This window comes from Balaenoptera ricei, chromosome 2, assembly GCF_028023285.1.
Source record: "Balaenoptera ricei isolate mBalRic1 chromosome 2, mBalRic1.hap2, whole genome shotgun sequence".
NCBI lineage: Eukaryota > Metazoa > Chordata > Mammalia > Artiodactyla > Balaenopteridae > Balaenoptera > Balaenoptera ricei.
In genome coordinates this window covers 139947486-139962886 of record NC_082640.1, presented here as the reverse complement: position 1 = coordinate 139962886, position 15401 = coordinate 139947486, and the positions used below count along the sequence as shown (strand labels likewise).

General features: G+C 43.3%; 1 protein-coding gene across 2 annotated transcripts in view; it reads left to right on the top strand.

Moving 5' to 3' along the window:
* The first annotated feature begins 334 nt into the window (after window positions 1-334).
* NID2 (nidogen 2) overlaps window positions 335-15401 on the top strand; it is an 81439-nt gene continuing 66372 nt past the window's right edge. Inside the window, exons 1-3 of one of the 2 annotated variants that reach the window (XM_059914232.1) lie at window positions 335-674; window positions 1351-1659; window positions 10839-11071. In XM_059914232.1, coding sequence (XP_059770215.1) covers window positions 438-674; window positions 1351-1659; window positions 10839-11071 — 779 coding nt within the window. In that variant the 5' untranslated portion in view covers window positions 335-437. The remainder of the gene's footprint in view (window positions 675-1350; window positions 1660-10838; window positions 11072-15401) is intronic. The other variant, XM_059914233.1, reaches the window with a different exon arrangement.

Sequence of the window (15401 nt, the reverse complement as noted above, 5' to 3'; positions counted from 1 at the left end):
TCTCCTGCAGCGCTGCTGCCTTCGGACCGTGCGGGCCATTTGGTCCCGGAGGCGGGAGTCGCCGGCACCCCTGGGCAGCCTCGAGAGGAGGGTGAGAGTGCCCCCGCGAGCTCTCGGGGAGCGGAGGCGGAGGAGAAGTGGTTCCGACCACCCCTGGCCGGGATGTTTCACCCCGCCAGCCCCGCCGGTCCGGTGACCACTGCCTTAGAAAACTTAAACGAGAACCAGATGTGGTGGCCGCTGTCGAACTTTCTCAGAGCCGGCGATTGGTCCCGGGGCCAGGGCCGCAGCCAATCAGCGCTCTGGGAGGGCCCGGAGTCCCGCCCAGCCCGGGACCCCGCCGGGATCCAGGTTGGAGGCCAGCGCGGCGGGGCTAGTGGGCTGGTTGGCGCGGCCAGGACGCGCTCTGCCGTGGGGCAGCCCAGGGCCGAGAGAGCATGCGGGGGGACCGGGCGGACGAGCGGCCCGCGCTGCCACCGCCGCCGCCGCCGCCGCTGTTGCTGCTGCTGCTGCTGCTGCTGTCCCGGGCCGCGGCGCTGCACCCGGGCGAGCTCTTCCCCTACGGGCAGTCGCGAGGGGACCAGCTCCTGCAGGAAGGCGACGACGAAAGCTCGGCTGCCGTGAAGCTGGCGCTTCCCCTGCGCTTCTATGAAGCCCAATTCAGCGAACTCTACGTAAGTTTAGCTTCTTCCTGGTGCGGGATTCTGCCGATTTCTTGCAGCTTCTGAACAGGCGTCAGTGTAGTGCGGCTCTCAGCGAGCCCCTGCCTTCCGAAGGGAGGAAATAGTCCGCACAGTCGGCTGTCCCCGAGCGCCCTCGGGGTGGGACCTGGCTTTGCAGCGATGCTGTTGCCGGACCCTCTGCTTTTCCCTGCTTCAGGGGGACGGGGGGAGGGGGGGAGGGGTTCAGAATTGTTCGCAGCCGCATAAGCGTCCCAGGCAGAAAAGAAGGTGGGATTGCCAAGCCGGCCAGTGGGGTTTCCAGTTAGGACAGCGAGGAGGCTGTGCACGTCTGCAGAGCTGGGTGTTCCCTCCTCGGACCCGTAGCTTTTTTCCAGGGTTGTGCGGGACGTGTGAAGATAACGTGAACGAGTTTTAGGGCTCCTGGACCTATTGCACCGCGCTTGTGGGCTAGGGGTGACGGGTGGGACGCCGGCTGAAGTTGCGCTGGTCGCCCTGAACCAGGAATCGGTCTCCCAGCCGATGGGGAAGGGGGAGCTTCATGCCCTGGGCGGTTCCCTTCCCTCTTTACGGAGCCAGGGTGGGCGCTCGCGTCCGGACCTGTGGTGGCCCTCCTTGGGCTTCCTGCAACGTACGCGACCGTCACACTTTTGTCCCCCTCGTCCCCCAGGTGGTCACCAACGGCATCATCTCCACCCAGGACTTCCCCAGGGAGACCCAGTATGTGGACGATGATTTCCCCACAGACTTCCCGGCCATCGCCCCTTTCTTGGCCGACATCGACACGAGTCACGGCAGGGGCCGGGTCCTTTACCGCGAGGACACCTCCCCGGCAGTGCTGGGCCTGGCCGCCCGCTACGTGCGCGCAGGCTTCCCGCGCTCCGGCGCGCACTTCGCCCCCACCCACGCCTTCCTGGCTACCTGGGAGCAGGTGGGCGCCTACGAGGAGGCCACGCGCTGGGCACCGCCCTCGGGAGAGGTAAGCGACCAGGGATGCTTGCTTGGCCTCTGTGCCAACCGAGGGATGGGCTTGAATTCTGGGCTGGAACCCAGGGACTGGCTTGAAACTTTTCCTGAGTCTGCTCTCCCGCTAAATCTGATGTATAGTTTGGTGGCACCAGGGCTGAAGTGGCTTGGAAGGGAAGAAGGCTGTTTTCTCCAAGCTTTCTCTGAGAGTCTGAGAGGTCACTCTTGCAAGGAGAACTGCTTAAGGGATGTGAGTGCCCCAGTGCAGATGCAGAAGGGGTTTATGGTTTGATTGTTTTTAGAATCACCTCATATATACAAGAATTATTTCTAATTATATGTTCATTGAAGGAAACACATCAGAAAATGCTGGCAATTTTAAAAAGAACAACCACTCATTTTCCTACCACTCAAAGATAACCACTGTTAAAACAGTTTCGTGTGCATCTGCCAGAGCTTTTTCCTATCCATATCTGTATCTATCACTGTCTATTAATGATGAGTTCACATTGCACATACGGTTTTGTAACTTTTTTTTCACTAATTAGTAAACTCTGAATATGTTTAGCTGTCAATAAATATACTTCTACAACATCATTGTTAATGTTTGCATATATTCCATCCAGTGGATTTCTCATTGTGCCCAGTGGTCAGCAAGGTTATTTCCAATTTTTCATCATATATTTGTGAAGCACTTTTTCTTTTTTAAGCTAAATCTTTGTACCATGTCACTAGTTGACATTCCAGGAAGCGGAATTGGTGGGCCAGAGTGATGCATTTTTTATAAGGTTTTAATAGCCTTTGCCAAATTGCCCTCCAGGTACCGGTTCACATGCTCCGTACTTTACAGGAGACTGCCCTTGATTCCTTGAATAGTCTCTACCTGAGAAAGTGAGGTACTCCAAATGGACATCAGGTGGCGCCAGGGTGGCTTGGCAAAAGGTGAGCTGCCTCACTCCTGGGGTAGGTAAGGGCTTCCTCCTATGAAATTAGACCTGGATCTAAAATGTCAACTCTAAAGGCTGAAACTCTTTGAGTTTATCTCTATTTTAACTCATCAAAGTGATTCTTAGCTATAGAAAGATGACACATATCCTCCATAGGTTCAGAGAGATTAACTAGCTTGCCCACTCTCAATGAGTGATTCAAGATGGTGGCCATTCTTATTCTGTGCTCCCTGAGTAAGAGGAATATTTCCTAAAGGCTTTACTAAGCAAAGAAGATCTAGAAATACAAATCATTTGAATTGATTTTTCCCGTTCATTTGTTTGGGGGTCAGGCAACATCTAGTTTTGTTTACTGAATGATTTTTTAATGCATAGGTTTGACATTTCAGTTATTCAATTCAACAGAATACATTCAATTCAAACAAATACACTGAACACCTTCTTTTTTTTTAAAAAAAATTTATTTTATATTGGAGTATAGCTGATAAACAATGTTGTGATAGTTTCAGGTGCACAGCAAAGCAACTCAGCCGTACATATACATGTGTCCATTCTCCCCCCAAACTCCCCTCCCATCCAGGCTGCCACATAACATTGAGCAGAGTTCCCTGTGCTGTACAGTAGGTCCTTGTTGGTTATCCATTTTAAATATAGCAGTGTGTACATGTCAGGTTCAAACTCCCTAACTATCCCTTCCCCCCTGGTAACGATAAGTTTGTTCTCTAAGTCATTTATACAATGGAATATTACTCAGCCATTAAAAAGAATGAAATAATGCCATTTGCGGCAACATGGATTGTCATACTGAGTGAAGTAAGTCAGAAAGAGAAAGAGAAATATCGTATGCTATCGCTTATATGTGGAATCTAAAAAAAAAAATGATACAAATGAACTTATTTACAAAACAGGAACAGACTCATAGACTTTGAGCACCTTCTTTGTTCAGGGCATTGGTCTAGGTGGAGGGTTGGAGAAAGATGAATAAGGTATGTTGCATTCATTAATTCACTTTTGTCCATAAGTTTAAAAAACATTTAAAGTTGAACATACCTATAATACAAAGTTTAGAAAATAACGTTTATAATTATACTAACCAGAGGTCACCACTGCTAGTATTTTATTGTGTTTTCTTCCAGTCTTCTTTTCTAAACATATATCTTATATGTGACATATTCATATATGTATGTGTATGTAAGTAATTTATATTTAAACATAGTTGAGATTTATTCATCCAACAAACTTTTTTGCACTTACTGTATGTCAGGACATGTAGAGACTGTGAAAGGACACATTCTTTACTCCTAAGGATGTCATAGTTTAATAGGGATATTGATTATTATTCAGTATGATAAGTGAAGTAGCATCTTGACTTAAAGAGATTAACTCTACCCCTCCCTTGTTAGGGGAACTGATCTGGGAAAGTTTTGGTGAGCAATTGTCTTTGCATCTGAGTTGAGTAGAGTAGAACATTCCCAATAGAAGAGGTAGCATATGACATATCACCCATGGACTATATTGTATAATGTGTTTGGGGCATTCCATGTGGTATCTTATCACTGAAGAGGAAGGGTGGTGGGACATGAGGCTGGGAAGGCCATGGAGCGGGGGCAGATCATGCTATGCTCGGAGTTTGGACTTGGTTCTTTGGCATTGGGCAGCTTTTGAAGGATTTTAAACAGAAGTTTTTTGTTGTTATTTTATTTTTTAAAGAGAGCTCTTTTTGACTGTATTGAGAAGGTAAGGGTTCAGTGGAAAGACTGACTACTTAGACAATTATTATATATGTTGTTTATTCAGGATATCTTGTTAATTCTTATAACAACATTTTATCATGCTGTCTTCCCACAACAATGCTGCATGTTTAAGATAAGTACAGCAAGACTTATTGTTTGCCATACCTAGTAAGTTAAGGCAGTTGTCTAGAATTCTGTACATAGTGAGGCAAAGGCAGGTTTAGAATACAGATTTCTTTTTTTTTTATTTTACTTTATTTATGGCTGTCTTGGATCCTCATTTCTGCGCGAGGGCTTTCTCTAGTTGTGGCAAGTGGGGGCCACTCTTCATCGCGGTGCGCGGGCCTCTCACTATCGCGGCCTCTTGTCGCGGAGCACGGGCTCCAGATGCGCAGGCTCAGTAATTGTGGCTCACAGGCCCAGTTGCTCTGCGGCATGTGGGATCTTCCCAGACCAGGGCTCGAACCCGTGTCCCCTGCATTGGCAGGCAGACTCTCAACCACTGCGCCACCAGGGAAGCCCCTAGATTTCTTGATTCTTAGGTTTTTGTTGTTGTTGCTTTTACCCAGACTTTTCATGCAGGACCCATTTCCTTGGCACAAGTGATGTAGGTAGACACAACAATAGTTGTACCTTTTCCAAAGACTTCCAATAAATGAGGTTTTTTTTTTTTATTGTCTCGATGTGATCTTTGTACCAGAAGAGTCCTTGGAACCATATTTCACTCAAAGGAAGAATGAATTTGGAATGAAATTTTCCAAGGACACTACCAACACCTTATTACTTCCAAATTAGTATTCCAATGCTCTTAAGTGAATTCAGCTGCATCTATCTTATTTTTTCAACAGAGAAAGACAACGTTGAGCTGAGTGAGAGGAATCGGAGAGTTGAGCAGTTGCACAGGATCTCTGGGGTGATGAAGTCACACTAGAGCTTTAGGATTCCAATTTTATCAGGGCTTATTTGAAACTGAAAATTATAATACAGACAAGGTGACTTATTACTTTTCTCAGTTTCATCTGCAGCATGGGAATAATGCTTCTGATGTGAAGATAATGACAATAAAAAACATTTTGAAAGAAGTGGTTTATGAAAGGTTATCCAGTGACTTTGGAAGCAATGCTCCTGCCTCAGTCTTAATTTCCTAATCTGTAAAATGAAGTAGCAACGCCTACCTTACGGGACTGTTGTGAGAATTCACTAAGGTGACATTTTAAAGTAGCCATTATGGTCCCTTAGACACAGCAAGTGCATATGCTCAGCCAATCTGTGTTCCCCTACATTGAGTTGATGGGACCAGATTCTGGTTCTTTTATTTCTCTATTTCTCTGTCTTGTAGGGATGCTGTGATGTAAGTCCTCTACTTAAGGACTCTTTAAATACAAGCTTTTCTAAATTCCAACTTCTGTCTAGGCCTTTTTATGGTGGGGGCAGAGTGGGAGAAGATTTGTAGAATCCATCTCTTTTCTAATTAAAATCAATCTTCAGACGTTGCCATATGCTGAGTTGGCTTCAGAATTTGTTTCATTTAGAAAGGAGATATTCTGTTTGGAGAGAGGATGTTTCTTTAATTACCCACATTGAAGTTTCTTCTGAATACTTTGAAGAGCTCTGTGACATGAGTTCTCGTTTTAATAGTTCTTTGGAGATAGATTTTGGCAAGCAATAATCTACTTTGCTTGAAGGACTGTGTGAATTCTACATGGCCTTCTTAAACCTTGGCATACTAACTTCATGTTGCAGAGTTACTGGAAACTTGAAGATATCAGAGGAATGGCATCTTTACCATTTAAAACTATTTCAGATGTTGCCCTTTCTCGACATGGATGTTCGTGGTGGGTGTGACAGGATGCGGTACCTGATACTGCAAGAATATCAAGGTGTTACTGCATCTAAAAACATATCACCAAATGGTGTTTATCAACTCACTCAATCTGAGACTCCTTGAACTGTCATAGGTACTTCACAGAGCAAAGTCACGGTATTGACCTTCAAAGAACTTATGGGCAGGAGACATACTGCCCATATGTTTACTTTAGCCGTGTTTTTTTTCCGGAGGTGGGGTAGGTGAGACTGTTGTTTTGTTGTTGGTTGAAGGATGAAGGGGGATAGGGAATTGGGCTACATAGATCTGTGTGGTACAGGGAATGCATTGTTGACCTGTATTAAGTTGGGCTGAAAGAATGGATATTGAGAATGGGGCAGCAGGACAGATTGTTCTGGCCTAGGGTGTGTCCTGGGGGAAGGCCAAGAGAGCTGAGGCTGGAGAAATGGATGAAGGCAGGTGTGGTGCAGTAACATAAGATAAGCAGAAGACTTCCCAATGGAGGCTTCACCATGGGGAGGGAGGCATGCTGACTTGTTTCAAGGAATGATAGTCATTGACAGAGAGGGTTGGATCCAGGGAGAAAATGAGAGGTAAAAGCAGGACACTGTTGTAGCTTTCTGAGCTCTGAAGCTGAGGTCCAGAAGAGGGGAGGTCTACAGTCTACCTGAAAGAGTTTAGCCTCTGTCTGAGATATATATGCAGACATAGAGAACAGAGACATATATGGAAATTGGTTAAAGAAATGCTGAAGTTTTGCTAAAGACTAAGTGTCAGGAAGGTTATAATATTAGTGATGTGATAGTACTGAGCATTTATGTTTGAATTTTTGGCAGGATCTGTAGGATTTAGGGAAGAAAGAAATGAACGCGGGAAAATCATGCATATGACAGTGACCTATAGGTAACGGGAGATGGAGAAATATACTAAGGAATGGAGATTACTGTTCACACCAAACACTGGAGGCCAGAAGTCAATGACGCTATGACTGTAGACAGCATGTGACCCTAGAGAAGACAGGGAAGAGAACTTTGTGACGTGTGTCGGAGACACCCTACTTCTTAATTTTCATTGTAGTTTTTGTAAACCACTCTAGGCAAACCCCTTTGGGACATGGATGTCACCGTTGTGATTTTTTGGCCAGATGGCTGAAATTAATTAAATCAGTTGCAAAAATCAGGAGCTCATTGAGGGGCATGTTTCCTATTTATCAGCCTGGCTCTGCCAAGCATCAAGTCAACACTGATTAGCAATGTCCCACACCTGGGAGGGAGAGCCCAGCGCTGCCTGATTTCTGCCGAGGGCTCTGGCTTTTCTCTCTTTCTGATAACAGGATGGCAGACCTTGAAGCTCCGAAGCACTGGCCCTGCTCCTCTTCCTCCCTGGGATCCTGAGGGAGTTGGGAACTGGTGACCCTTTTGTGGGGTTTGGCAGCCCATCTGAGGCTTTCCCTTCAGGGACAGAGCATGTGGGGTTCTTGCGAAGACTTTCCTCCAGGAATGTGAAGACCTTTCCGGTCTGGAAGCCTGTCAAGGAGTGCTCCTGGGGGAGGAGCCCTGCAGGACATCATGAAGAGGGCTCTTTAGCGATTAGATGTAGAATTTTGTGGAACGGAGAGAACTTTAAAAGTGATCATTTGGTATGCGGGTGGTTTTTAAACAGCCGAACTTTTTTGGCCGGTCTCTGGGATCCTATATTCTATTTAAAATTCTTCTATTTGCCTATTTCGGTGGAGACAAGTAGATTAAATAAATGCTTGCCACCTGTAGTAAGTGCTTGTCTCAGGATGGCATATAAAAGACATTGAATAAATTTTCATTGAAATGAACTTGTTGACTGGCTGAAAGAATGAATAAAATAAAGTGCTAAATACCCAGACCCCACAGTAAAAAGCCAGACTCTCCCCTTCACAGCTCTGTTTACTTTTTCCCTCCCCTCCCATCCCCTTCAATTCCTTCACAATCTATGGGACCTCCTTATCTTATAGAATTTCTCTAGACTTAGAACCAGGATTCCTCCTATCTGACGTTTATTGTGGGCAATCAATGCCAGGAACTTTGAAAGCTTTGCTTTTTAAAACAGAATCTGTCTCCTTCCTTAATTACCTTTCTTTCTCTAGTTGAACTTTATTTGGACTAAAGTAAAACTGAAGTTATTGAATCTCCATTAATCGATGATGTACTGAATAGCATATACTCTGTATAGACATGATGCAGGACAGCCTTTGTTTACATTTGGCAGAAGTTATGGCTTCCGAGCTTTGAGAAATTCTAGAAAACATCCCTTGCCTTTTGTTTTTGGAAAAGTCAGGCTTTCCGGATGAAGCAATCAACAACGACAACAGTAACAAATATATGAGCACTGCCCCCTGCCCCCCATCATTAAGTTTCTGAACTTAAAGAAAGAAAGAAAAGCAAAAACCCAAGCCAAGCAAGGTGACCTTTTCTGTGTTGGAGATCTAAAAGAAAGTTTGGATAGTATTTTGGTTTTTTTCTGGAAAAGCATTTTAACACCTGAATTTCTTTGTCTTGTAAGCAAACCCTCAAAACTGTACTTTGAAATTAAACATAAGAAAGAAGAATCAACACTAGGAAAGAGCTTGACCACCGTATGGGGAAGGACCCAGGACAGAACAAAATGCAGGCCCATGCCTCTTGTTTGCTGTTTCATTTAGTAAAATGTGATGTGCTTCTCTCTGCCTAATTTTGTCCGTCTAGCAAAATGGGGAAACCGTGCTACTTATCAGTAAATAATGTTTCTAGGAGCCACATTGTTTAGGATGTGGTGGTATTTATAAATACCTCCCCTGCTGCCTGCTAAATTGTAAACGGAGTGGGATTTAGTGAGAGAGGTGTTCTCAGAGACCTTAATATAACATCTTTTTTAAGATACTCAAGCACCATTAACTGATCATTTGGGTGGGGGGGAGGTAGCTGGATGTAGGTAAAGGCAAAAATGTGTCTTGTTGAAAATACGAGAGTAAGTTGAACTTTAAGGAGTGATTCTACAAGGACCTGGGTGCTGAGTCTGTGGCTAACTCAGGCTCCTGGCCTCTCTTTCTGGTCTGCTTTGGCTTCTGCAGTGTTTATTAATGTTCACAGGCAGCCTCTGCAACGCCTCCCCACCCCAGCCCTTAAGGTGTTGGGTCCACGCCCTCCTCTCTGGCCTCCACTACCTCCTCCAGCAATTCTCCTAGAATCCCAGCCATGGTTGCTTCCCTGTCCTAAGCTCTGAGACTGTCCTGGGCAGCGGCTGCGTCCTTTGTTCCTTGGCCTCTTTGTGCCAAGCATACTGTCGAGTGCTTAGTAGGTACCTGGCTGTTTGAAGTAATGTACAAATGAATTAATGAACTGAGTTTACAAACATGTAAGCAGCTAACTGGGCAAAACGAGGTGAGTGCTAACTTGAAACACTGAGATGCTGCAGAGGGTCAGAGAACAGCAATAAATCTACAGGGAATCGCAAAACCCCTCAGAGGGGCGGCATTAGAAGGTCAGGAGTGTTTCCAGGCACAGGAAAACGTGAGCAAATGTGCGGAAGCATCAAAGTACATGGGACAAATGGACAATATTAAATAATCTGGTGGAGATGCAGGGGATCTGAGCCTGAGAAGAGAGTTTGCAGCTTATAAATCACCTGAGATGGCCGGCCAAGGAGTGGTTGGGACAGCCTGGTGGTGTAGGGCAGGGACCCTGGCCGGCCTGCCACCGCATACTAGTAGCTGACCTTAGGCAGATCTCTTAGCCCCTATGTCTTTGTTTCCTCATCTGAGAAATGAGGGTAGGGTAACTCTGGTGCTGGTGTCAAAAGGTAGATGGGGGCTTCCCTGCTGGTGCAGTGGTTAAGAATCCGCCTACCAATGCAGGGGACATGGGTTTGAGCCCTGGTCCAGGAAGATCCCACATGCCACGGAGCAACTAAGCCCATGCGCCACAACTACTGAGCCCGCGTGCCACAACTACTGAAGCCCGTGTGCCTAGAGCCCGTGCTCTGCATGCAACAAGAGAAGCCACCGCAGTGAGAAGCCCGCACAGCACAACAAAGAGTAGTCCCCACTCGCTGCAACTAGAGAAAGCCTGTGCGCAGCAACGAAGACCCAACACAGCCAAAAATAAATAAATAAAATAAATTTATAAAAAAAAAAAAGGTAGATGGAAGAGAATAGAGAGTAAGGCTTTGGGAACAGTAAGGAGGCCTTTTGATCAGCCAGTGCCTCATACCACCCCTGCCCATAATGGGCATTCAATAAATAAGTGAATGAGTGAATGAATGAATGAATGAATGATCCAGATGAGTGCCCAGGGCAGAAAACTAGGGCAGTGGCTGTGGGAATGTACAAGTTAATTTTGCTACTTGCTCTCAGCTCTGAAAGAAGTTTGGATGAAAGAAGTTTGAAACCTTAAAAAATAGCTTTATTTTTTTTAACCAGCGTTTTTTTTGTACCTATGCATATTTCAACTATTAATCTAAATTGACGAAAGATGATTATAACAATAATATAGCTTATGTAATTATGTTTATAACTTGGAGAGGAAATTTAAAAGAATATTATGTGTAAAAACAATTTAGAGAAATCCTGAGAAGGGGGACAACCCTTTGCATTTTATAATGCTTTGCTTGCATTTTGGGGGGGGGGGTTTGATTTTTGTTTGTTTTATTAAGAATATTTTCTATTTTTTTTTCACAGCTGAATACTTTCCAAGCAGTTTTGGCATCTGATAAGTCTGACACCTACGCCCTCTTTCTTTATCCTGCCAATGGCCTTCAATTCTTTGGAACCCGCCCCAAAGAATCTTACAATGTCCAGCTCGAGCTTCCAGCCCGGGTGGGCTTCTGCAGAGGGGAGGTCAATGACCCGAAGAGAGAGGGACCATATTTCAGCTTGACTAGCACTGAACAGTCTGTGAAAAATCTCTACCAGTAAGTAACATAGGGCTTACGCCCTTTCCTGTTGGAATGTAAAGACCCTTAGGAGCTACCTAAACTTGAGTGGCCCTACCCATTAAATATCATCTCTGTGGTTTCTAAGCAAGGGGTCAGATCAAAACCAGGAACTAGGCTAGACCCTGGGAGGAGCACGTTGACCAAAATATAAACAGTCCTTTATTTTTCCTGCCCTATTGGCTATAGATACCGGAAACAGAACTCTGTGTGTGTGTGTGTGTGTGTGTGTGTGTGTGTGTGTGTGTGTGTGAGCACAGCCACTGAGGCTTGCTATGGAAAACATTGCCCTTGGAACCACATAAAAATACCCAGTAATACAACTGCCCAGGTTGAGGTTTTTCCAGGTTAATCGTTTCATAGCTGGAGACGTTGTGAGTTAGTCTTTTGGACGGAGAGGTGTTAAAAGTTAAGAGTAGTGTAATTTGGGGAAAAAAAAAGGAAAACCAAACAAACAGATTGGTAGATTTTTGGAAGTCTCAGGATTTCTCAGTGGCCTCATTATCTGAAATCGTCTGGAGGGTTTTCCATGCAATGCCTGGGACCAGGCACATTCCTTAGTCCCATCACATAAGATCACTCTGCTCGTGCACATCGTGCCCAGTATCTGGGTTAGCACCTGTTGATATTTAATAATTTCCAGGCTCTAAAAAAATACCTCTGCGTTTATCCCTTCCCTGAATACTGGTCTAGAAGCCAGACGGAATATATTGGTTACCTGGCCTCCCTTGGCGCCTCTAAGTTTCGTTACATGATTCCTGGGTATTGGAACATCTTACACTTTTGCATGCCATCTGCTTTACTCAGAGACCAGAGAGCGGGCCCTACAACCAAATAGGGTTACTCAGAACTGACATTTATTGAGAGCTTACTGTATGCCAACATTGTGCTAAACATTTTCTAGAAGTTCTCTTAATTAAAACTCAACAAGAATCTCAGGGGGTAAGTTCTTCTCTTTTCTCAATGTGACACATGAGCTTAGGGAAGTTAAGTTGCCTATAATCTCAAAGTTATGAAGTGGCAAAGCCAAAATTCAACCACAAGTCTGGAGCTCTGAACTACTTATTTTATGCTGAATCCTGGCCTGCTTTCCCCTTCTCATGACTCATGTCGGACATCTTTTGAGCTCCACCAAGGTTGCCTTTTAGTCTTGACTCTGGAGAAAACTTAGCTCCTTGTTTTCTGTCCCCTGGTTCCACCCTCCTCTTCTACTCTGGAGCCCATAGGTTCTCTGCCTCTCAGACATTATCGAGAGCTCACCATGGGCCAAGGGCTGGAAAGAGAAAGATGTCTAAGGCCCAGGCCCTGCACGCAAGCAACCTGCACTCTCCTAGAGCAAACGGACAAACAACAGTTCCAGAGCATGGGAGTAAGTGCTAACACCTCCTCAGGGTACAGGAGGCAGTGAGGGCCGAAAAGCCGGAGGGGAAAAGCAGGCGTGTTCCCCCCGCCATAGCCGTAACGGCCTCTAAGAACTCACACTGACACACGCATGCACACACGTACACATATACACCACTTCCACTTACCTCCCTCCACGCCTACCTCATCTTTATCTTTCATGCTTCATAGAAACCTCTGAGTTGCTTGATTGAAAGTGGAAGATATGGGGCCAAAATGACCAGCAGAGGAATTTTTCTTTAGTAGAATCTGTACTTAGTATAAAAACTAAAATAAAGTACAAACAATGCTGAGAAATGTGAAATAAAAGTAAAAATTATCCATTCTCACTACTTCAAGTGATAACCATTATTAACAGTCATTCCAGAATTTTAGGTTTATGCAAAACCTTTTTCAAAACCAAAATGGTTCTTTTGTTATATATATGGCATCTTCCCATTTATCACTGTCTATGGGTGTCTTTCAGTAAGATATCTGTTATATTATTATTTGAACGCTATAAAACATGGCATCATATATAGCCTGTATTATTAAGACAATAACTTATTGATGAACATTTAACTTATTTCTGGTTTTTCCTTTTATAATTATTGTTTCAGTAAACAAAATAATACACATTGCTCAGATGCTCATCTTAAAGATAAATTCTTGAAAGTAGAATTGCTGAGAAAGGATATATGCAGTATAACATTTTAATGAATGCTAACCAACTGCCCTTCAGAAACCCTGCACCAACTTACGTTCTCACCAGTAAGGAGGGCTGTGATCAACAGTGTCTGTTTCCTACAAGCTTCTAATCTTTCTAGTATTTGTGAATCTGATAGGTGTAAAATGTTCATATTTTCACTCTAATTTCTTTGATTACTAGTAAAACTGAACACCTTTTCATATGGTTAATAGCCATTTCTTTGCTATTTTCTATTGAGGTATTTACAAAGACCTTTAACAAATAAGAAAAAACCCAGTAAAGATATTTCCTCTCAAATGCTGTGAATATTTTTATCTAGTTGTTCATCTTTAAAGTTAGTTATGATCTAGAAGGTATAAGTTTAGGGTTGTCAAAGTTATTGGCCTTTTCCTTTATGATTTCAGGTCTTGGTATTACTCTTAGAAAGGCCTTCTGTACCTCCAAATTATAGAAATGTTCCTCAATTTAATCTTCTATTTTACATTTATTTATTTATTTATTTATCTGGGTGTGTGTGTGTGTGTGTGTGTTTTATTGAAGTATAGTTGATTTACAATGTTGTATTAGTTTCAGGTGTACAGCAAAGTGATTCAGATATATATATATATATTTTTCAAATTCTTTTCCATTATAGGGTATTACAAGATACTGAATATAGTTCCCTGTGCCATTCAGTAGGTCCTTATTGGTTATCGATTTTATATATAGTAGTGTGTATATGTTAATCTCAAACTCCTAATTTATCCCTCCTCGCCTTTCCCCTTTGGTAACCATAAGTTTGTTTTCTATGTCTGTGGGTCTGTTTCTGTTTTGTAAATAAGTTTAGTTGTATCTTTTTTCTTTTTAAGATTCCATATATAAGTGATATCATGTGATATTTGTCTTTCTCTGCCTGGCTTACTTCACTCTGTATGATAATCTCTAGGTCCATCCATGTTGCTGCAAATGGCATTATTTCATTCTTTTTTATGGCTGAGTAGTATTCCATTATATATATGTACCACATCTTCTTTATCCATTCATCTGTCAATGGACATTTATGTTGGTTCCATGTCTTGGCTATTGTCAATAGTGCTGCAATGAACATTGGGGTGCATGTATCTTTTTGAATTATAGTTTTCTCCAAATATATGCCCAGGAGTGAGTGGGATTGCAGGATCATATGGTAACTCTATTTTTAGTTTTTTAAGGAACCTCCATACTGTTTCCCATAGTGGCTGTTATCAATTTACATTCCCACCAACAGTATAGGAGGGTTCCTTTTTCTCCACACCCTCTCCAGCATTCATTAGTTAAAATTTCAAAAATATGCAGAAAAGTGGAGGGAGTCATCTAGATTTACAAGCTGTTGACATTTTGCCATCTTCATCATTTTTTTTCTTTTTTGCATAAGTGATTTAAAGTAAGTGACACACAGCATGCCATTCACTCCTCAATGCTTCAGTATGCATCTATAAAAAGTAAAGTTATTCTCCTAGTCAATGGAATTGTTGTCTTCCTCAAACTTGTCTCATAATTATAAGCTCAGAGGTCATAAATTATATAATTCATAGTGTGTTTGTCATAACTCTTCTTCTGCACATTTAAATATGAATGTACACATTTGTATTTTTTGAGATTACACTTTCCTACCTCCTGGAAGACAGTAGTTACTAAGTACTTATTACATGCAGGGCCCCATGCTGAACATTTTATGTGATTTTCTAACTTAATCCTCCTAACAACCCAGGGAAGCAGGCACTGTCATCTCATTTTGTAGCCTTGTTTTCCTTTCTAGGAAATAAATTAAGTTCTTTCTGTCGCTAAGCTTTCCAAATGACCTTGGATTTTAGGATAAACTCAAACTGGCTACTTTCTCATCATGCACAGTGACAAAAGCCAGGGTAGTGATTTATATTTAATTAGAAGATTATTTTATTTAGCTTTTATCTGTCATAATTTGTATTTTCCTACTCTTTTAAGCTTTTATAGTTTTCTGTTTCTGACTTCAAGAAGAAATTTCACAGCTGCAACACCTCTGATGTGATAATAAACTCAACATCCTCAGATCTTCAGAATTCTCTCTTATCGTCTTTAGCGTTCCTTGCTTGCTTGCCAAAAAGCACCGGCATTAATTCTTAGAACCGACCAAGTCTACATAGCATACTGCACAAAGGATCACAGTTTTGCTTTCTATGCTCCTGTTTCCCTGAAGTAATTCCAACAGCAGCAGTGGCAACA